This window comes from Tasmannia lanceolata, unplaced genomic scaffold, assembly GCF_043159265.1.
Source record: "Tasmannia lanceolata isolate RefF3 unplaced genomic scaffold, GAP_Taslan_0.1 ptg000048l, whole genome shotgun sequence".
Classification (NCBI taxonomy): Eukaryota; Viridiplantae; Streptophyta; class Magnoliopsida; order Canellales; family Winteraceae; genus Tasmannia; species Tasmannia lanceolata.
The window spans coordinates 5,032,234-5,053,815 of record NW_027518725.1 but is presented as its reverse complement, the minus strand read 5'-3'; the positions used below and the strand labels follow the sequence as shown (position 1 = coordinate 5,053,815).

At 39.6% G+C, this 21,582-nt stretch overlaps 2 protein-coding genes across 5 annotated transcripts; both read left to right on the top strand.

The window, feature by feature from the left end:
- The first annotated feature begins 169 nt into the window (after positions 1–169).
- LOC143864120 (pyruvate kinase, cytosolic isozyme-like) lies at positions 170–12,910 on the top strand. The gene is made up of 4 exons (XM_077374931.1): positions 170–328; positions 1,054–1,357; positions 10,544–11,005; positions 11,934–12,910. Exons 2-4 carry the CDS (start codon positions 1,100–1,102, stop codon positions 12,744–12,746), a joined length of 1,533 nt encoding a protein of 510 aa, XP_077231046.1. The 5' UTR covers positions 170–328; positions 1,054–1,099; the 3' UTR covers positions 12,747–12,910.
- Positions 12,911–14,179: 1,269 nt separating this feature from the next.
- LOC143864379 (uncharacterized) lies at positions 14,180–19,891 on the top strand. 4 transcript variants are annotated; one of them, XM_077375309.1, is made up of 7 exons: positions 14,180–14,312; positions 15,138–15,568; positions 16,061–16,180; positions 16,313–16,366; positions 17,424–17,587; positions 19,238–19,414; positions 19,499–19,891. In XM_077375309.1, the coding sequence occupies exons 2-7, from the start codon at positions 15,155–15,157 to the stop codon at positions 19,704–19,706; spliced, it is 1,137 nt and encodes a 378-aa protein (XP_077231424.1). In that variant the 5' UTR covers positions 14,180–14,312; positions 15,138–15,154; the 3' UTR covers positions 19,707–19,891. The 4 variants fall into 4 exon arrangements, with proteins under 4 accessions (XP_077231424.1, XP_077231422.1, XP_077231425.1 ...); XM_077375307.1 differs by having other exon boundaries at positions 14,221–14,370; XM_077375310.1 differs by having other exon boundaries at positions 14,221–14,370; positions 19,238–19,409; positions 19,499–19,703.
- Positions 19,892–21,582: the final 1,691 nt, after the last annotated feature.

The following is a 21,582-nucleotide window of genomic DNA, read 5'->3' as shown; positions in this document are numbered from 1 at the left end:
ATAACGACACAAATCACATTGCCTTTGATAATTTAACCAGCTGTCGAAACCTATTACAAATTCCCAAAAACAATCTCAGCACAGCAGCCACTTAAAAAGGAAAAGACAAGGTGATTTGTGTCGTTATCAAAACATGGTAGTGCAAATATCATATTCTCGGACCTTTTATACACGAGGAAAACGGGAGAAACAGCGAGTGATTAGTTGAGGAGGAAGGGTTGGTTGCTGCTTCTTCGAATCAGTCTACTTCTTCAACGTTCTCATCTTTCTTTTTTAGAGGAAAAGTCTCCTTTGTTTTTCCTTTCAGATCAGATCACTTTACAGAACGGTATTTTTTCATCCCATCTCTCTATAACTATCGATTTCTTCTCTCTCTCTCTCTCTTTCCATCTTTGATTCTCTCCGATTGACACATATATATCTCTGTGATTTTCTTCGATCTAAAGTTTTGAAGCTCTATTTTATTTTATTTTTTTCTAGTTTCGTAGCTTTTGATCTCCGGTTCCCTTCAAGCTTGTAGCTTTCTGTGAATTTATTGCAAAATTTTGAATTCCTTCCTGGACTATTTTCTCTAAATTCGTCTGTTGATCTCGTTTTTAGGTTTTGGAGCCGGTATATAGGTTTTTTACCAAGTTAGATTAGGGTTCCCAAACTGAATTCTTGAATTTCTTGCAAAAGTTTGAATTCCTGGACCATTTTCTCTGAAATTCGTCTGTTGATCTGGTTTTCAGGTTTTGGAGCAGCTATATTGGTTTTTTACCAAGTTAGATTAGGGTTCCAAAACTGAATTCTTGAATTTATTGCAAAATTTTGAATTCCAGCATCATTTTCTCTGAAATTCTTCTGTTGATCTGGTTTTTAGGTCTTGGAGCAGGTCTATCGGTTTTCCCAAAGTCAGACTAGGGTTCCAAAACTGAATTCCTTTCCTCTTTCACTATTACCGACCTTTCCATCTCCGATTCTGCGATAATCTCGTTATTTTTGTGAGTTCCTGAAATAATTCGGAATACAGTGCTGTTTTCTCTGAGGTTTGTCTGTTGGACTGGTTTACAGGAGGAGGAACTGTGCTTTTTTCGAGAAGAATTACTCAATTTGAGAAATGGCCAACATTGACATTGAGGGGATTTTGAAGGAGCTTCCGAATGATGGCCGCATTCCCAAGACGAAGATCGTGTGCACTCTCGGTCCGGCTTCTCGATCCGTGCCTATGATCGAGAAGCTCCTCAGAGCTGGGATGAACGTCGCCAGATTCAACTTTTCACATGGAACTCACGAGTATCATCAAGAGACCTTGAACAATCTTAAGATTGCCATGCACAACACGCAGATCATGGCTGCAGTCATGCTTGATACTAAGGTCGGTGTGCACTTCTTTATAAGCTCTGAGATCTCCGTTTCTGTCATTTAGACTGGTTATTAAGTATGTTATTACTCTCCTAAACGGAGGAAGGCCCAAAATATGTTCTTTTAACTAAGCTATTTGTGAATATTTGATTCTGTTTTATGGAGTCGAGCTCTTGTATTTTTTTTTTAAAAAAAATTTTAGGTCATGATTTATCCTATTTGAGATTTTCAAAAATTGTGATTGTGGAGCTGGAGTAGTTAGGGAAATCAAGACCTCTCTATTAAGTAGTGGAAACTATAAATACTGATGAGAATTTATTCCGGGTGGTTTGAACTATAAATACCTCGAATTTTCTCTTGATCTTTGCAGTCTTTAGTAGATATCCCTATGTAGAATAGCCAGAACATCCTTAGAAACTGGATGTTTTTGACATTTAAGTGGAACATGGACATAAACATCTTAAAACCAAGTTCAGTCTGCTAGCACCACCTTGTGCCAACGAGTCCTGGGCAATAGTGTCCATCACCACATGACTAAAAGATACCTATCAAATTGTCAACAGATCCAATGACTATCAAATTGTCAACAGATCCTATGACTCTTTGATCGTGTTTGCTAGTCTACATGGATAATGATATCTTGACCGCTCCAGATTATACCGTCAATTGAGTTCCCCTCATCAATTGAAAGTCCCTTGAACGAATTCATGAGCGTATTTATTCACTGTTTAAGTTTTATTCCTTATTTAGGCACCAATAATTTTGTTTCGTTACTCCTCACTCTAGATAAAGCCACTATCAAGCCATGAAAAAAAACCATTATCACCAACCTTTCATGGTTCTTATTGATGCCTCTAATGCCTACTGGTTGGGTTTCCAATACTTGGGCCTTCAAAGCTCACCTTGATCACATCTGACATAAACAACTTACAACCAAGTTCAGTCTGCTAGCACCACCTTGCGCCGACGAGTCCTATGCAATAGTGTCCATCACCACATAACTAAAAGATACCTATCAAATTGTCAACAGATCCAATGACTCTTTTTGATCGTGTTTGCTAGCCTACATGGATAATGATATCTTGACCGCTCCACGTAATACCGTCAATTGAGTTCCCCTCATCAATACAAGGTCCATTGAACGAAGTCATGAGTGTATTTATTCACGGTTTAAGTTTTATTCCTTGTTTAGGCACTAATGATTTTGTTTCGTTACTCCTCCTCACTCTAGATAAAGCCATTATCACCAACCTTTCATGGTTTCTATTGATGCCTCTAATGCCGACTGGTTGGGTTTCCAATACTTGGGCCTTCAAAACTCACCTTGATCACATCCTGGTGAGGAGGTGACCAAAACGGTATTTCTACGTGAGGGATCTCAAAGCTATACATGTATTATCCCCATATTCTTTGAAGGCCTGAGAGTCATCATACATTGGATATTGAAGAACCCACCAAACAATTCTATTGAAGACAATCCTTCTCATTGCACCATAACTTTGCTTTTACCTCTAAATATCTTATTATTATGTTCTTTCCAAATGTTTAATAACGTAGCAAGCTCAACTTTAATGGGCCCTCCAAGGGCCCAACTATGATTCTGAGGAAATCCAAGATTCTGAAATCCGCGTGTCCAAACAGCCCCTAAATGTCTGGGCATGATAGAGTCTGAGTGAGACAAATTTAAGCAAGTGGAAGGACCACATCCATATCGCATTGGGTTGCGATGAACAATCTATTGTTGAGAGAACAATGGTTAAGGCCACTTATGAGAAGTGGGAGAGATCAAATTGCATGAGTCTTTTTTTTTTCTTTTGAATGATAAAATTGCATGAGTCTCTTGATCATAAAGAGTACCGCTATCTCCATCTGTATTTGAGGGGCCATCCCTGATTCGGAAAAGGGGAAGGAATTCACTGCCAAATAGTTCCTACATGCAGTGGAGGTGCAATTCCTAGGATTGTCCAAGGCACTTGTGAGCAAGGTTTTAAATTTCGACCGAAATCCGAAATTTCGGGTTTCGCTCGAGACCGAAAGTGAAATTGGGTAAAGTCGAAACGTTACAAAATTTCGATCGAAAATTCGTTTCCCCCAAAATTTTGGGCTGAAATTTAAGGAATAACTCCAAAAAATCAGCTTTTTAATCATTATTTAATATTATCCCGAAATTTCAAGGATTTCATCGAAATTTGGTACAGGATAAAATATTACTTTATTCAATTTTTGATCGATTTCGTCCGAAATTTCAGCAAAATTTCGGTTTCTGTGATAAAGTAAAACCTTGCTTGTGATGAGGATGATGATGATGAGGTACGACAGTCATAATGTTCTGAGGGAGCACATCATGAAGATGAATGACATGGCTTCTCAATTAGATCAGATGGTGATAAAGATCTTTGAGGGTTTCCTCATTCGTTTTATTATGAATTCTATGCTGCACTGATTGGTCTGTTGAAGATTGAAGTACAACACGTAGAAGAGAAGTGACAGATCCATGAGCTGATAGCCATGTGTGTCGAGGAGAGGGTGAGGACTGACCGAAATCCGAAATTTCGGGTTTCGCTCGAGACCGAAAGTGAAATTGGGTAAAGTCGAAACGTTACAAAATTTCGATCGAAAATTCGTTTCCCCCAAAATTTTGGGCTGAAATTTAAGGAATAACTCCAAAAAATCAGCTTTTTAATCATTATTTAATATTATCCCGAAATTTCAAGGATTTCATCGAAATTTGGTACAGGATAAAATATTACTTTATTCAATTTTTGATCGATTTCGTCCGAAATTTCAGCAAAATTTCGGTTTCTGTGATAAAGTAAAACCTTGCTTGTGATGAGGATGATGATGATGAGGTACGACAGTCATAATGTTCTGAGGGAGCACATCATGAAGATGAATGACATGGCTTCTCAATTAGATCAGATGGTGATAAAGATCTTTGAGGGTTTCCTCATTCGTTTTATTATGAATTCTATGCTGCACTGATTGGTCTGTTGAAGATTGAAGTACAACACGTAGAAGAGAAGTGACAGATCCATGAGCTGATAGCCATGTGTGTCGAGGAGAGGGTGAGGACTGATCGACCTGAGAGTGCTCATTACACTAATCATGAGTCGTCTCAAAGTTACTTCAAGAAAAAGCAAGAGAGGTATTGGGAAAGTCAGGAAGAAGACTATAGGTGGCAAGGCTGAGGAGGTCCAAGCTGGTAAGATGAAAGGCAGCATCAAGTGCCCTTTCTTCCACAAGCAAGGCCACATAAAGTGATAGTGCGCCAAGTACGATGAGTGGCTGAAGAAGTAAAGTAGCCGTTTAGTTTTTATTTCTCATGTATCATTTTTAGCTGATGCTGCTAAAAATACTTGGTGCATAAATACTGGATCTACTATTCACATTTCAAATTCCATGCAGTGCTTTCTTGGAAGTCGGAGACTCAGGAAAGGTACCAGACCATTAATGCGGAAAATGGAGTAGAGGCAGACGTGGAAGCCGTTTCTTATCTATAGGAGAAAATACTCAGAGACGGGCTACAATCCAAGTGCTTTCACTTTATCAATAGGAGAATAGTATTGTCGCTAAGTAGAAGATGCCAAGCACGCACGAGCAGAATAGCGTCAATGAGAAGCAAAACCGTACTCTTATGGATATGGTAAGGAGCATGTGGCAAATACTTAGAGATGTGCTTCAATCCATGTGCAATCACTTTATCTGCAGGAGAATGGTATCGTCACTCAATACACGATGTTGGGCACGCCCGAGCAGAATTGCATGACTAAAAGGCGAAACCGTACTCCTATGGATATGGTGAGGAGCATGATATGCAACTCACCATTTTGAGTCTTTGTAGGGAGAAACGTTAAGAACAGTCATGCATATCCTATATCGTGTTCCAAGTAACGCTATAGCTAGAACCCCTTATGAGCTATGGGTTAGAAGGAAGCCAAAACTGGGATATTTGCATGTATGAGGCTATTTAGCTAAATCAAAGGTGTATAGTAACCCATAGTTAAGGAAGTTGGACCCTACAACTATCACTTGTCATTTCATTGGTTATCCTGAGAGTTCTAAGGAATTTAGGCTTTACTGCCCCTCTCATAGTATCCACGTTATAGGATCTAGATACACAATTTTCTTAAATGATGACAACCTCAATGCCTGGGACATTCACTTTTGAGGAGAATTGGATAATTGATCCAATACCGGTAATCCCAGATAGAGTGGTGTCGATGGGTGTACCGGATGACACACTAGAGGATCTATACCACGTTCTTGATGCTCTAGTGATGACTGCCACTGACTAGCCTATGTGTGTCTCATAGAGAAAGAGAGAGTGCGGTCATTACAGATAACTACATTGGCTACTGAATGAGCGTGATTGTGATGGTGAAATCGATGACAAACTCATTTCATTTAGTCAGGCCATGAATAGTGATCATTCAATCAATTGGCTCGAAGCCATGAAGGATGATTTTTTTTTTTTTGAAAATAGATAGACTTTATTAATTTAGAACAGCCATACAGATGAAGGATGAATTTATATCAATGGAGAAAAACCTTATTTGGAAATTCAGTGAGTTACCGAAAGGAGTCAAGTTAGTCGGCTATAAATGGGTCTTTAAGACCAAGCGAGATTACAAAGGTGAAATTGAGAGCTATAGGGCCAAACTAGTCTCTAAAATGCCCACTCAGAAGGAAAGGATAGACTACAAAGAGACTTTCTCTCGTGTTTTAGAGAAAGACTCTTTTAAGGAAGGTCATGGTTTTTGCGGTTCATTGTGACCATGGTTTTAAATTTCGGCCGAAATCCGAAATTTCGGTGGGGACCGAAACCGAAATTTGCCGAAATTTCGGAATTTTGGTTAGGAATTTCGAGAAAATGTCTTTTTTTTAAAAAAAAATTTGCTACAAAATTTCGGACTGAAATTTCGAACGGAAGCACCAAATTTCGGATTTTGGTGGGGTCCGAAATTGGTACCGAAACCGAAATTTAAAACCTTGATTGTGACTTAGAATTACACACATGGGCGTGAAGAATACTTTTCTAAATGGTGACTTACATTTTATTTTTATTTTTTTGAAAATTAAATGGTGACTTACATGATGCTGTCTATATAACATAGCCTAAAGGTTTTGAGGCTAAGGCAAGGAGCACAGTCTTTAGACTTAAGAAATCTATCTATGGGCTAAAGTAGGCTTTTAGGAAATGATATCTTAAATTCCATGAGGTAGTATTAGGTTTTGGGTTCTGGAAGAATGTTGTAGATCAATGCATACACCCTAAGCTCAGTGGAAGCAAATTCATCGTCTTAGTGTTATACGCTGATGATATGCTACTTGAGTACAGTAATTTGGGCATGCTGACGAGACCGAATAGTTTCTCTCGGGGAATTTTGATATGAAGGATCTTAACATCGTACGTGATGGGAATTGAGATTCAACGAGATAGGGGTCGAGGATTGCTGACTTTATCACACTATATAGAGAAGTCCTTAAAATGGTTTAGGCTGGATAAATGCTCCATTAGTATTGTCCGTATGGTTATGATCAAAGGTTTCATAAGATCGATGGTTCAAGTTTGTACCTATCCCGGGAATGAACTGGGACAAGATGAGATGATGAAAATTTCATTTGCTTCACAAATTGGTAGTCATATGTATGCATAGGTATGTACTCATCCAAATATAGTCTTTGCAATTGATATGTGCAAAAGTGATCCCGGTCTTGATCACTCGAAGGCGTTTAAGAAGGAATAGAGTCGTGATGGGGGCCTCTGTTCCCATCCCATTCTATAAAAGGAATTCCCATGGTCGTCCCTTACTCACACCCTTGAGGTAAGGTTTCCTTAGTTTTCATACATCCATGATAGACAGAGAGGAGTGAAGGTTTCTCTGGCACCTATGGTCATATGACATAAAGTGGAGAGATCGGTGTGCCATTTCCCACCTTCGGGCAATGGGATACCAACAGAAAGAGGGCCCAATGGCAACTGGATTCCATGGCCTTCGGGCAATGGGATACCAACACATTAACTTGCATGTTGCATTTGTGTTTTCTTGAGGCGATCACAAGTATTAATCTTTTTGGCTGCCATTTTGGCCGCCACCATATGCAAACGTCTCTACTCTCGGCGGGGCCAGACCTAGGAAAATAGGATGCGTGTTCACCAAGCAATTAAAGAAGGATTTGACTTAGAAGTGTCGATTTGGGTCAGGGATCCAAATCCTTCTGTCGGATTCTTGATAGGGAATATGTTACCCTATCATTAATCTTATGAAGGGAAGCTAGGTTGTGTATTTCATTTTGCTTAAGGTTTCTTCTGAGAGTGGTATTACTCGTGATTATTCATCGAAGAGGAGTCTGCGATTGTAATTGCCTGAGCAACCAACAAAATAATAGGACCTTGGAAATTAGCCAATATAATTTTTGAAATCAGAGACCTTGTGCATGAATTCGGATCACAACTTTTCCATAAGAGAAGGCCAGCAAACGAACAAGCTGACAAACTGGCAAAAGATGGGGTGGAAATGGAAGATGTGGAGGTTATCAGCTCGGTAGCATAGGAAGAATGAGAGGAGATGGAGGTCTAATCGGTGGGATGGCACCTCAATATGACAATAGGCGTAGGGAATGCCATATCCAGAACTGAAGTGGCGAGAAGGACTGTATTATCTGGATGGCTGAGACTCAAGGCGGGTTCTTCGTTCGTTCCTTCTTCCAGAAAGTGAGTAAAGCGGATGGAAGGATATCCCATACAGCTCGAATATGGAGGAAACCCATTCCACCTAGGATCTTGGTCTTTGCCTGGACGGTGTGACATCATTGCATTAATACTTGTGATCATCTCAAAAGACATTATTTTCACTTGGTGAGTTTCCATGTCCTTTGCTGTGAGGTGGAAGAATCTTTAGATCATCTCTTTTTACACTGCAAGTACTCTCACTCGGTGTGGTCGGCCCTATTCCGTTTCTTCGGAATGTCCTGGGTTACTCAGCGCAGCATTTCTATGGTGTTATCTAATTGTGGTGGCGCATACATTGGGTGTTTAGGTCAAGGCCCCTGGATGTCTCTTCCATACGCCATACTCTGGCATATCTGGAAGGAGCATAATAGCAGGGTCTTCTCAGATGTAAAAAGATCTTGGAACCTCTTAGTTCTCGACATTAAGTTAGCTATTATCGCGTGGTCGAGAGCTAAAGGTTTGTTACCATACTCTACTGGAACCGTACTTAGACGCTGGAAGGCGATCTCAGTGGAAAGGCAGCATCGGGATTTGATTACACCAACGTGGTGTGCACCCCATGAGGGTTGATTCAAGCTCAACTTCGATGGAATCTCAATGGGTAACCCTGGTGCGGCTGGCTTTGGGGACATCATCCGCGATTCAGATTCTCGCACTATCATGACTTACTCTGGGCCGGCCAGTATCTATGACGCCAATGAAGCGGAGGCTAGGGTGCTCATATTTGGTCTAAAATGGTATGCGGAACATAACATTGGTCCCTTGATTGTCGAAGGGGATTCATCTAATGTAATTGCATGGGCTTCCAACCTGTGTGGTTGACCGTGGCATATTTTTTTATATTCTGGACGAAATCTGTGACTTAGTCCGCACTTTACAGCCTCAGATTGCTCATCGGCGATGATCCGCCAACTCAGCCGCGGATACTCTAGCGAAAGAGGGAGTATCTCTACCTTCTGAGGTTGTTACAATGTTACCTGTTCTGAACTCTGGGGCATCTAGCCTTGCTTATTTGTGTTTTCTGGGACAGAGCATGCTTTGGTTTTGGGGACTTCTCGTCCCTTTTGTACTATCCGTTTTTTGCTGGAATAAAATTGTTAATTCTCAAAAAAAAAACAGAACTGAAGTGGCCCATCTAGACACACAGTACTGCAGGTGTACCACTATCTGGATGCATAACAGGATTGCAGGCTCTTGGGCCAGTATGCTGCAGATCGTGGAGCCAATCTCTTCATCAATTGTCCGAGGGCAGAGGGAGATGATACCAAATGGAGCAGGAGCATATCAATAGAGTTTTGTGACTGTTGGGTTGGGGAATATATGTAATTGATATACACAAATCATGGGATGATGTAATTGTTGTTGCTTTAGTGGGACACCTTGTCCCCGTCGGTGTTATATAGATATAACCTTAGCAATGAAATTGTTATCTTTTAAAAAAATATCTTTTTGGTTTAGATAATCTTTCCAATTTCATAAGGTGATTGATTCTTTTATTTTCTTCTCTTTGTCCCCATAAAAGTCACATTTACTTTTAAACCAGTACGGTGCTGTCTGTGATGCAGATTGTAGGCCGATAAGTGGCATATTTGCCCATTAGGTTTTATTTCCATGTTATTTAGTTTCTAGGATTTTATTTTCTATGTTATTTTTAGAATTCTTATTTTAGTAGGTTTCTATCTTTTAGGTTGTTAATTGCCTATTTATAGGACTCTTTACCCCCTATTTTGTAACTTTGATTGATATTGAATAAAGATTATTCTCCCTCTAATTCTGGTTTTCTTCTTCCTCTTTTGATTTCTTTTCTTCTCTACCTATATTCGTCTGTTCTTCTCTTCGTCTTCTACTTCTTCCTAAATTCGTCTCTTCTTCAGGTTATTTTCGTCTCTTCTTCCTCTATTCTTCTAATTTTATCCCCTTTCGTCTATTTCTCTCCCCTTTCCTCAATTTTTCTTCACGGTGCTACATCAGTTTGGATACTTCATTGGTCAGTACAGGCAGAGGGACACCTGCTATGGGTGGTATTTTTGGAAGGTACTGATAGTACAGGCGTCTGAATCATACCAGACACAAAATAGTGAGTACATATGATATCTTGATATTTTGATGCATCGATCTCTTTGTCCGCCAAATCATTCCCAAAAAAAAAAAATCACTTTGCCCACTTTGCGTGGCATTTTAATACTAGTGGATGTGACTTAAGAGCCAATTTTGTAAGTTACTTTTTCTTATGGCATTGTTGTCTTGCAAGTTTTACTGTACTACAGATTACTGACCCTATCAGGTTTTTTTGAGGTTTTGCTGTAATACAGAGTACTGACCCTAACTGGATTTTTCAGCCAAACCCTTGTGGTTGAAATTTGTTTCTTGCTAGCTGGAAGTAAGCTACTTGAGTTTCAACTTTCAATTATGAATCTCTTCACAGTTTCCACCTTATGGTTTTCCTCCGATTTCTTGTTGTCCCAGGGTCCTGAGATTCGCACTGGCTTCCTAAAGGATGAAAAACCTGTCCAACTAAAGGAGGGTCAAGAAATTACAGTAACTACAGATTACGGCATCAAAGGCGATGCAGAAATGATTTCCATGAGTTACAAGAAACTTCCTGTAGATGTGAAGCCTGGAAATATCATTTTGTGCGCAGATGGTACCATTACACTCACTGTCTTATCTTGTGACCCCTCTGCTGGAACTGTAAGATGCCGTTGTGAGAACACAGCAGTCATAGGCGAGAGAAAGAACGTCAATCTTCCAGGTGTTGTGGTGGATCTCCCCACACTTACAGAGAAGGATACGGAGGACATCTTAGAATGGGGTGTTCCCAACAATATTGATATGATTGCTCTGTCGTTCGTGCGCAAGGGCTCTGATCTTGTTAACGTCCGACGGGTTCTTGGGTCACATGCAAAGCGCATACAGTTGATGTCGAAGGTTTGTTCTTCCCTCCAAATGTTTTCTGATGATATTCTTGTGCAAATATATATATATATATATATATATATATATATATATATATATATATATATGAGGAAAATGATTGTGAGCTTGAAGCTCATATAGCTTATATGAGCTTGGGGCCCAAACACATGGGTCCCACATTTTTTGTGGTGATCCAAACCATTCATTTGCAAGGCCCCATCATATATATATATATATATTTGGATTGCATGCATGCCTGTTCACATGTAGCTTACATGAATGTGTCACAAATATCATCCTCAAGAATTTCTCGGCGAGGGAAAATCTCGGGATATATTAAATTTGTTTTATTTTTCAGGTTTATATCAGGGAAAAATGAAAAAATGAATTATTTAAAAATATATAAACTAAGAAAAAAATTGTAAAAATACTGTAAAAATATCGTGATATTATTGTGATAAATGAAAATGTTGCTATATTTTTAAAAATTTTGGGATTATTTCGGGATTTTGTCGTTTTATCAAAATATCGCTATATTTTGAAAATATCGGAGATATTTGTGACATGGAATGTGCACTCACTTTGTGACTTGGTGGTCACGGGTTCGAGTCATGGAAACAGCCTCTGCAAAGCAGGGGTAAGGCTGTGTACATCTAGCCCTCCCCAAACCTCGCAATGGCGGGAGCCTCGTGCACTGGGCCGCCCTTTTTAGAATGTGCTGTCACTCCAACTAGCCTACATGGTTGCATGTACTTGAGTACTGGCATAATCATAATATCATATCCATTCTTTCACATTCACATCATGTGATTTGGGCTGTGATCTCAATTGGTATCAGGGTGAGTTATCCCAGTCTGCTTTATTTTTACCATAGTTTCATGCAGGGAAATTCTCTTAAAATTTTCATTTTTTTTTCCTTGATTGATGTTTGAGTGTTTAGGTTGAGAACCAGGAGGGGGTGATTAACTTTGATGAAATCCTTAAAGAGACAGATTCTTTCATGGTGGCTCGAGGTGATCTCGGGATGGAGATCCCTGTGGAGAAGATCTTCCTTGCCCAGAAGATGATGATCTACAAATGCAATCTTGTAGGAAAGCCTGTCGTCACTGCTACCCAGATGCTGGAGTCCATGATCAAGTCCCCCCGTCCAACACGTGCTGAGGCCACCGATGTTGCCAATGCTGTTCTTGATGGCACCGACTGTGTTATGCTCAGCGGTGAGAGTGCCGCTGGGGCTTACCCCGAGCTTGCCGTCAAGATCATGGCCCGCATTTGCATCGAAGCAGAATCATCCCTTGACTATGGAGCCATTTTCAAGGAGAGGATCCGATCGGCGCCTCTTCCTATGAGCCCATTGGAAAGCCTTGCTTCCTCAGCCGTTCGAACTGCCAACAAGGCCAAGGCCACTCTCATCGTTGTATTGACACGTGGTGGCACCACAGCCAAGCTGGTGGCCAAGTACAGGCCGGCCGTGCCCATATTGTCAGTGGTGGTCCCCGTCCTGACCACAGATTCGTTCGACTGGATGTGCAGTGATGAGACACCGGCGAGGCACAGCCTCATCTACAGAGGGTTGATCCCACTTCTGGCTGAAGGTTCTGCTAAGGCCACGGATGCCGAGTCTACGGAGGTGATCTTGGATGCCGCCCTCAAGTCTGCGATGGAGAGGGGTTTGTGCAAGCCAGGGGATGCCATCGTGGCTCTGCACCGCATTGGTGCAGCTTCAGTCATTAAGATCTGCGTGGTTAAATGAATGATTGAATGAATGAGCTTCATGAGGCTTAAGATACTATCGTTAATTTTATTTGCCAGAGTTGGTTGATCTGTATTTTTAGGTATTTGGAGATTGCCTGAACTACTACTACAGAGACAGGTTTCTATTTGTTCGGTGCGGAAAACATAGTCCCGTTTTGTTAATTTTTCTCTTGATCTGGGAGGAAAGTCAAACAGTAAAAAATGGCTTGCATTTGAAAAATTACGGCCAACAAGGACTGTCTCTGATATGAATAGTAAGTAAATGGCAACCAAGTGATGCTAGGAAAAGGAAAATGCTGTTTTACTTGGATAGGAATCTCATATTCTTCTTGTTGTCATACTTTCTTCACCTGGAACTGCCGCCCCCAATTAATTACCATCATGGGTACTGAAATCTCTCCTGAAACGTGAGATTTTAACATCCAGTTTTCCGTCCCTTACCTAACCATCCATCTCTATTCCCTATAAACTGGTTGGTGTTCACTTGTACGTAACAAGCTTACCTTTATTCCCCTTCACTTCAATCCACCTCTCACCCAGAAATTGGTGCTCGTCGGTATGAAATAACTTACCCCAAGCAGCTTACATTAGATGCATAGTAGACGAGCGTCCGTCCCTTAATATTTTTGTGCGCCTCTCCTTTTGACTGCGTCACTGTCTCCTCCAATTTGTTTTAGTGGGTTCACTTCTGTCCACCCTATCAAAACTGTTATTATGTTTTCCTTTCTCTTGGATTTAGTGAAAAAGGGCTAGTTAGAGGAAGCCAATCTTCTAAAACAATGTATTTTTTAGGAGGAGAATTGATTTCCTTCTTTCATTTATGAGCATGGATGCTCTCAAAAACATTTGTGGCCCCAGATTTTTTGGAGATCCAAAGCATTCATTTGGAAGGCCCTTCCATAGATAGGGCGGGTACCAAAAATCAGTCCTATAGGATCATCCTAACCCTGCCATCTGTTGAGAGAAAAAATGGGCAAAAATATGAACACACAGTGTGTCCATTTTCCACTCCACCTTTGAGAATGGGGCTGTCTGGTTGCTTGACATAGACTCTGAGAGTAGTCGAATAAGTAGTAAGTAAGGAGGAGAAGAGCATTGGATTTGCTTGGAATTTACTTTGGAGAACAATGGTAGGTAGTGTCTGGTTGTCAACCTCGTAGAGTAGTCGTGGGGGTTTCATTAACAATATAGAAAGAGAAGATAGAGATAGAGGGGTAAGAGAGAGGTTGAGAGAAAAGCATCATTCCAAGAAATCCAACCAAAAATTTCCACCTTTAGTGGATTTTGGCTTGGATATCACAGGGAGTAGATAAGGATGACACATCGAGGAAACTAAACAAGGGGTTGTGCTAATGTGGAACCTAAATGCCAAGCAATTCCCCTAAACCTTTGCAGCTTGTGCCCAGCCCAGCTTCAACTCACAAGGAGGTACCCATTTCATATAACCTATTGCGTGGCATGTATGTGAGTGGTGATATACGCACGTGACCTTAGCATCTGGTAGCAAATTGTAGAGTCACATGGCTAAAGGGTCTCCAAGTATTCTCTCGTTCGCACCAAAACGGTAAAAGTCAATTTTGTTCCTGAATCTACAAGGCTGGGTGTCCGAATCGAATCGAAAAGTAACTTGTTTTTTCATCCCTGTTTCTTTAGATTCTGCATGAGGATGCTTCATATAATCTCTGTCTTAAAGGCTCTTAGTCCGTCATGCTCTGACATTTCTGCACTTGTTCTTGTGCAAATTTCATCGGTTAATTTTCATGGGGTCCCGAACCTCTCAATTTTCATGGGTTTTGTCACCCTTTATACCTGTCGATTTCATGTCATTTCTGCTTTTCAATTGGTACTCTCTCTCTCTCTCTCTCTCTCTCTCTCTCTCTATTTTGTTTGGGGAGCTAGGGTTTAGGCATCAGTAGTTTAATATCAAAATAAGACAATACAGACTATTAAATTCTGTTCTTAGTCGGTGTTTGTCAATGATCGTTTGTTTGTTGTATCTATGTTTCTGTTTCTTCTATACCTTTATTTCTTCATCTTTTTAACTATTCTCTGCTTCATGTCTTTTACGCCCACTATTTAACGAGCAAGTCTTCTTTTTAAATGTTTTGTGCTTTGCATCTTGTCTTTTCTTTTTCCTGTTGATGGATAAGAGAAATGGAATGGTTGGCATGAATTCAATCAGATTTCTTATGTTCTATTCTTTTCAGTTGTTTGCAGCTTGCTTAGATCAGATTATAGTGTATTAAGTTGCTTTGTCTTTTAGGTCTTTGAATTCATGTTGCCAATGTATGTGTTACTTAAGTTGTGATTCAGCAAATTGGTTGATTTCTTAACATGGGTGGAATCTAAACTTTCTGATTATCTTATTTCAATCAACATGATGTTATAGATTAGAAGGATTTCTACATGGTGGTGGGTTTTCTATCTCCCAACATGAGCTTGTCATCACAAGCTGGGCGTCCCAACTATATAACCGATCATTCCGTTCCACGAGAATACAGAAGAGATATAAAATTGGTTTCCATGAGGCAGCGACAGATATTGCCTCCCAACCGTTTGTGTTGTGGAAATGGTGATGAAATTTCTCCACGAGTCTTTGTGCTCTCAGACTTGCATACAGAATACGCAGAAAACATGTCGTGGGTGAAATGCTTGTCAACGGTGAGATACAAAAAGGATGTTCTTCTTGTGGCTGGTGATGTTGCAGAGACATATACCAACTTTATCTCGACTATGTCCATGTTAAAGGATAGATTCCAAAGTGTCTTCTACATACCTGGAAACCATGACCTCTGGTGCCGACGAGATGATGAAATTTATGTAAGGATCATTTAGCCTTTCCAGTTCTGTTAATTTGAACCATGACAACTTTTAGTTAGAATTTATTTAAAGCGCTATAAATCTTGGCCAATTGTTTGTGGAGTAAAGCACGTCCGTCTGAGTCGCATGGCTCAAAAAACTAGATATCATCCTATAGTACTCATCAACCTCTTCCATATTATCCAGCTGAATAAAATTATATTTGAGGAATTGATTCTAATATTCAGGGGACCTTGGTGCTCAGGTGAGTAACTAACACCAATTACCCTTAACAAAGTTTTGTTAATATTCTTGACCCTAAATTAAGAAAGTACCTACATGAAATTCTTTTGGATAATGTTGAGTTGTTATCTTTGAGAGAAAGAGATGATGATCCACAATGATTCTTCTATTGTGGATATGAGGCCTGTACTTTCAATTTTTTGAAAAAAAATGGTTCATGTTAGTCATGAGAAGCATCATCTGAATTTGAAGCATGTTTCCTACTTTCAGCTCGATTCCCTTGAAAAGCTGAATGCATTGCTTGATGCATGTAGAGGACTAGAAGTAGAAACCAGCCCAAGAATTGTGGATGGCATGGGAATCATTCCTTTGTTCTCTTGGTATCATGAGGTAATTGATTGTTGACCGGTATGGCATTAGTTCATGCTGGCCATACTTTTTTGAATTCCAATGGTTTGATTAATGTATGTGATGTACTTCTATTTGTTTATTTTTCTCTGAAGTTGGGTTCTTGTTTTGCAGAGCTTTGATAAGGAGAAGGATGTAACCGGCATTCGCATTCCTTCATTGGAGATGGTTATTCACATTCTTTCCTCCTAGTATGAGTTTTCAATGGCTTGATTACACACAGATGCACACTATTAATAACGGTCTGACACGATTGTTTTTATCCTAGAATGTCATGTTGTAGCATGGAAAACGTTGTAATCCTTGCATAGAAATCCTTCTGCTATATGATGTTGTTTGTTGCTCTTTCAGTTTCTTTAGATGATTAAATGAGACAATTGCACCCTGACATAACTCCTATTACAAAATATTGGGGTGAAGCATGGCGGATATCCTTAATGATACAAAGCAACTAGTTTCATGAATCATCTTCTTAGGGTGCAATCTCCAGCTTCCATATATATATATATAGAGAGAGAGAGAGAGAGAGAGCGGTTTCTACACACTAGCTTAAAATACAGTGGAGGCCCACATTGTTTGGGTGATCCAAACCATTCATTTGATTGGCCCTCACATAGATAGGGTGTCCACAAAAAATCAGCTCCATAGGATCATCCTAACCCTTCGAACCGTGGAGGCAAAAAATGGAGAAATTTGTGAAGGTTTATACACGTCCATTTTACCTCCACAAATCGTAGGGTTGGGATGATCCTATGGAGCTGATTTTTTATGGACACCCTATCTATGTGAGGGCCAATCAGATGAATGGTTTGGATCACCCAAACAATATGCCCTCCACTGTATTTTAAGCTAGTGTGTAGATAACTTGTCTACACGTGTGTAGAAACCGTTTTCTCATATATATATATATATATATATATATATATATATATATATGGGACCACAAAATAGGTTATTTGTACTTTTCCTCTCTTCATGCTTTTAGTAACCGAGCTCTAGTGCACAGATCCCTTGTGAATATTAGCATATGAGAATTTTTGACCGAATTTTACTTTTATTGAAGCTGTCAGATGCTATATTTTGATGGAATTAACTACTTTTCATGTGTGAATCTTAGAGGAGCCCATCCCCTCCATGCCATAGAATCATTATGCTGACTGAACTATTTCTCTTCATCATTACAGTTTTCTTCAGTGTCCAAATATCTTGTATGTGGTATATGCAGGTATGTAAGGACTTTCATGCATGCAAATGGCCGCAGGAACTATCAAGCCAAGATATTTCCCTTGCACAATATTTTGACAAATTGAATGAGAGGAATTGTGAATCAGTTGAGGAAATCCAAAGAAGCTGTAGCAAAATAATAACATTCTCTCACTTTGTTCCAAGGTAATTTGTTCACTCAGCATAGGAATATATTATTTGAAGTTAATATACTAAAAGTTACTGAGCTCTGAAATTTGATTGGAATTTCTTATTCTGAAATGGCTCTTTGTTTTATTGTCGGAATGTCATTTTTCTTATGAACTTCGGAACTTGGAGATGGATTTCCAAGTTCAAGTTTTTGAGGTGATTCCTCATATATCTACGTGTGCTCACACACATTTCTTGCAGTTAAAACCCAAGGCATGTTCAGCAGTGTCCTTGCAACAAACTGATGTTTTATTTAAGTGCATTTTGTTTGTCTATGCTATTTGGTTCCTTACTCTACATTCACGACTTCTGCCTCCTGAAACACACTATGTATTACCTTCCATTTTTAAGAAAAAACTGAATTTACTTATCTTAGTAATTAAAAGCAAACACCCCACATTCTTTTCCATGTAACATCAAAGAACCAGGGAGCAGAAGTATTTGCGTTACACATTTTTCGGGATCACAGAAGACTTATGTTCAATATTGGTTCGCACAATCAATAGCAGCTTGTATAGTGATCAGGAATCAAGTGGTAGGTTTTGGTATTTTCCTTGAATTATACATTGGGCGAGAAGCAGTTGGACTTGGAGTACAAGTTTGTTGATGGTTTCCTCTTTCAGGCTACCTGGGAGTTCTCTGTGGTTGAAGATAAAGTAGGATTTGCACAACCAAGGAAATTTCGGGTTTTAGATGACCTTACATAGCAAGTGTCCAAAGGTACAACAGCTAGTGCTGGATTATAGCTGCCCTTACCGATTCTTGAGTTTTCATTGTCCCGATATTAGCATGAGTTTTGTAATGGGTTTATCAGGTGCACAGAGGGGCATCGATTCGGCATTTGTTGTGGTGGACAAGTTTTTGAAAGAGGTTCCATTTTATTATGTGCCGAACGACGATGGATGCATCTCACATTGTCTCACATTGGCCATTTATTTTTTAGAGATGTATATCATTTATGTGGCTTGCCAAAATAAATTACCTCTGACAAGTATGTAAAGTTAGCTTGCCACTTTTAGCAATGATTGTGGAAGAAATTGGGGACGACATGGTCTCTTTCAATAGTGCACACCAACCCAGGAGCGAGGGATAGACAAAGGTCGTTAGCATGAGTTTGGATAATCTATTGCAGAAGTGATATGATATAGTGGTATTAGGTATTTCTTCAGTCCAAGCTTTCATTTAACCGTGCAGTCAATCGAAGTAAAAAAAAAAGAGTCTTTTGAAGTAATGTTCAGCAAAATTCGTGGTCCGCCTTGGAATTGACTTCTGTACCACAACTAATCTTTGTGTATAATCTCACAAAAACTTTCTTAGTTTCTATCAATATTGTGCCTTACTATATGTAAAAAAAAAGATAAAAGGAGGTATTCAGTTTGTAGCAAATTTTATAAATTCTTGGGCAGACCTGGAGTTTTGCTGATTCAGCTTGGTTGGGCTCTGGCTCCACAGTACAGGGTCCAAACTCACAATCATCAACAACTTGCCAAACTATTCTATATGATTAGCAAGCACATATTTGACACCACTAAGCTGAAAATCGAAAGACCAATTCATGACAGTTGTAGAAGCTCAGTGTTGTAGTCTGACATACTTGTCACCTAAGTTCACATATTTTGTACGCAGGCAAGAGTTATGCCCAGAGAAGAGAATGCTATTTTATCCAAATCTTCCAAAAATCATCGGCTCCGACTACTTGGAGGCTCGCCTAAGGTCTATACATGGGGTGAATGGCAACTCATTTGCTTGCCATGTGTTTGGCCACACTCATTTCTGTTGGGATGCTATGCTTGATGGAGTAAGGTATTCTCCATCCCATCTTGAGCTTCCTCTTCTTAATATCTAACATCACTTGCAATAAGAGCCCAAACTCTTTGTTACATGCAGATATGTCCAAGCACCCTTGGCTTATCCAAGAGAGAGGAAAAGAAGAATGAATGGGGGTGCAGATTGGTTGCCATTTTGCATTTACTCTGATGGAGTTCTCAGTGATACACTATCACCTTCCTATTGGTCTGATTACTACTCCAAGAACAGAAGGGAACCTGAAAACGTAGAACTTTCGCCGTGGGTTGCTAAATTTTATTCAAGGTAGCCCATTTGCTTATACTTTTTCCTTGAGGTTAAGGAGATGACTTTCTACAATGTACCAATTTGTTTTTACTGTTTTCTTGAGATTAAGGAGAACCTGGAAAAATAAGACCTGTAAAGATAATGACCTCATTTTTAGTCCAGAAAACCATGAGGCAGATGGAGATGTACAGAGAAAGATTCATGGCATACGGTCTCTGACTGGATTGTGTTGGGGATGGGTCAACAGAGAATCTGCTCAAATCCTTTCAAAAGGGAGTCTTGGAAATTATAAGTCTGGAAGTGGATCAGATTCAGGGATTGAAAAGAACACTTGGATCTATTCAGTTTGCATAGAAATTTGATTATTTCCACACAATTTGATTATGCTTTTTGCTCAAATGTGATAGAACACATTCTATCAAACCAGAAAATAAAAAGAAAGAAGAAAAGGGAGGAGAAAGATGAAGAGACGGTGAGTTAATTCGAGGAAACTTGGCCTCCAACGTGCCAAGAGCACTAAACGTGAATATTCCTTACCAATAGCCATACAACATTTACATCCTATAGAAATTAGGGAAAGCAAAATAAGGAAACAGAAATCAGCAAAATAAGGAAACAGAAATCAACAAAATAGGAAAATATAAATAAGGAAACCTCCTGTAATATGGTAATAACTTAATTAGAGAAAATATAATCTTAACATTCCACCACCCTTAATTTCAACCTTGTCCTCAAGGTTGACTTTTAATAAACTCCGAAATTTCTGCTGGAGTGAATGATAAGGCTCCCACGTGGTATCTTCAACTGGTAAATCTCTTCACTCCATAAGAACCTCAGTCATTTCTCGATTATTACGCTTGACAATCCGTCAGTTCAAAATAGCCTGTGGTTGGGTTTTAACTTTGCATGTTGGAGACGTTTCTGATAGTTTTCTTTGACGATATTCTGATATACAGTTCGTCTTGGAAAGATCATCTTAATCATTTACAGATTGCTCTCACCCTCCTATGGGAGCATTGTCTCTTTGTTAAAAGATCTAAATGCAGCTTGGAGAAAAATGAGCTAGACTACCTTGGTCATATTATCTCAAAGAATGGAGTAGCAACAGATCCTTAAAAAAATCAAAGCTATGGTCGAGCGGCCGAAACCGTCCACAATCAAATCATTGAGGTCATTTCTTAGGTTGACAGACTATTACAGAAATTTTGTGCGAAATTATGGCAAATTTAGTACACCCACAACCGCTCTACTGTGGAAGGACATCTTCAAATGGGACCGGGATGCTGATGTTTCCTTTGGAGGTTAAAAGAGGCAATGTCGGCTATACCTGTTCTTGCCTCGCCAAATTTTAAATTTTTTTTTGCGATAGACTGTGATGCCTTTGGTATTGGTATTCATGGAGACTAAGGCAAGAGGGTCATGCCTTAGCATTTACAAGCAAGGCCTTGTCCCCTAAACACTGGGAGATGTCAGTTTATGACCAGGAAATGATGGCTATTGTACATACAGTCACAAAGTGGAGGCCATATTTAATTGGTCGACATTTCGAAATATTGGGCAAACCACAAGAGAAGTACATAATCGAGCAATAGATTTCTTCCATGAAGCAGCACAAATGGTTCTCTAAGTTGATGGGCTATGATTATGAAATCATCTATAAAAAGGTGGCTCTGATTTCAACTTGATAGAACATAGTAGTCTATCAAACCAGAAAATAAAGAAGAAGAAGAAAAGGAAGGAAAAAGATGAAGAAACGGTGAGTTAATTTGATGAAACTCGGCCTCCAACATGCAAGTGCACTAAACGTGATTATTCTTTGCCAATATCCATATGGCATCTACATCTTATAGAAATTAGGGGAAGCAAAATAAGGAAACAGAAATCAGCAGAATAGTAGG

Excerpts from the sequence above, each read along its gene's own strand:
- LOC143864120 (XM_077374931.1), top strand. The coding sequence starts at position 1,100 with ATGGCCAACATTGACATTGAGGGGATTTTGAAGGAGCTTCCGAATGAT. Across the intron at positions 1,358-10,543 it reads CAGTCATGCTTGATACTAAG|GGTCCTGAGATTCGCACTGG; the intron begins GTCGGTGTGCAC and ends TTGTTGTCCCAG. Across the intron at positions 11,006-11,933 it reads GCATACAGTTGATGTCGAAG|GTTGAGAACCAGGAGGGGGT; the intron begins GTTTGTTCTTCC and ends TTGAGTGTTTAG.
- LOC143864379 (XM_077375309.1), top strand. The coding sequence starts at position 15,155 with ATGGTGGTGGGTTTTCTATCTCCCAACATGAGCTTGTCATCACAAGCT. Across the intron at positions 16,181-16,312 it reads TGTTCTCTTGGTATCATGAG|AGCTTTGATAAGGAGAAGGA; the intron begins GTAATTGATTGT and ends CTTGTTTTGCAG. Across the intron at positions 17,588-19,237 it reads TTCTCTCACTTTGTTCCAAG|GCAAGAGTTATGCCCAGAGA; the intron begins GTAATTTGTTCA and ends TTTTGTACGCAG.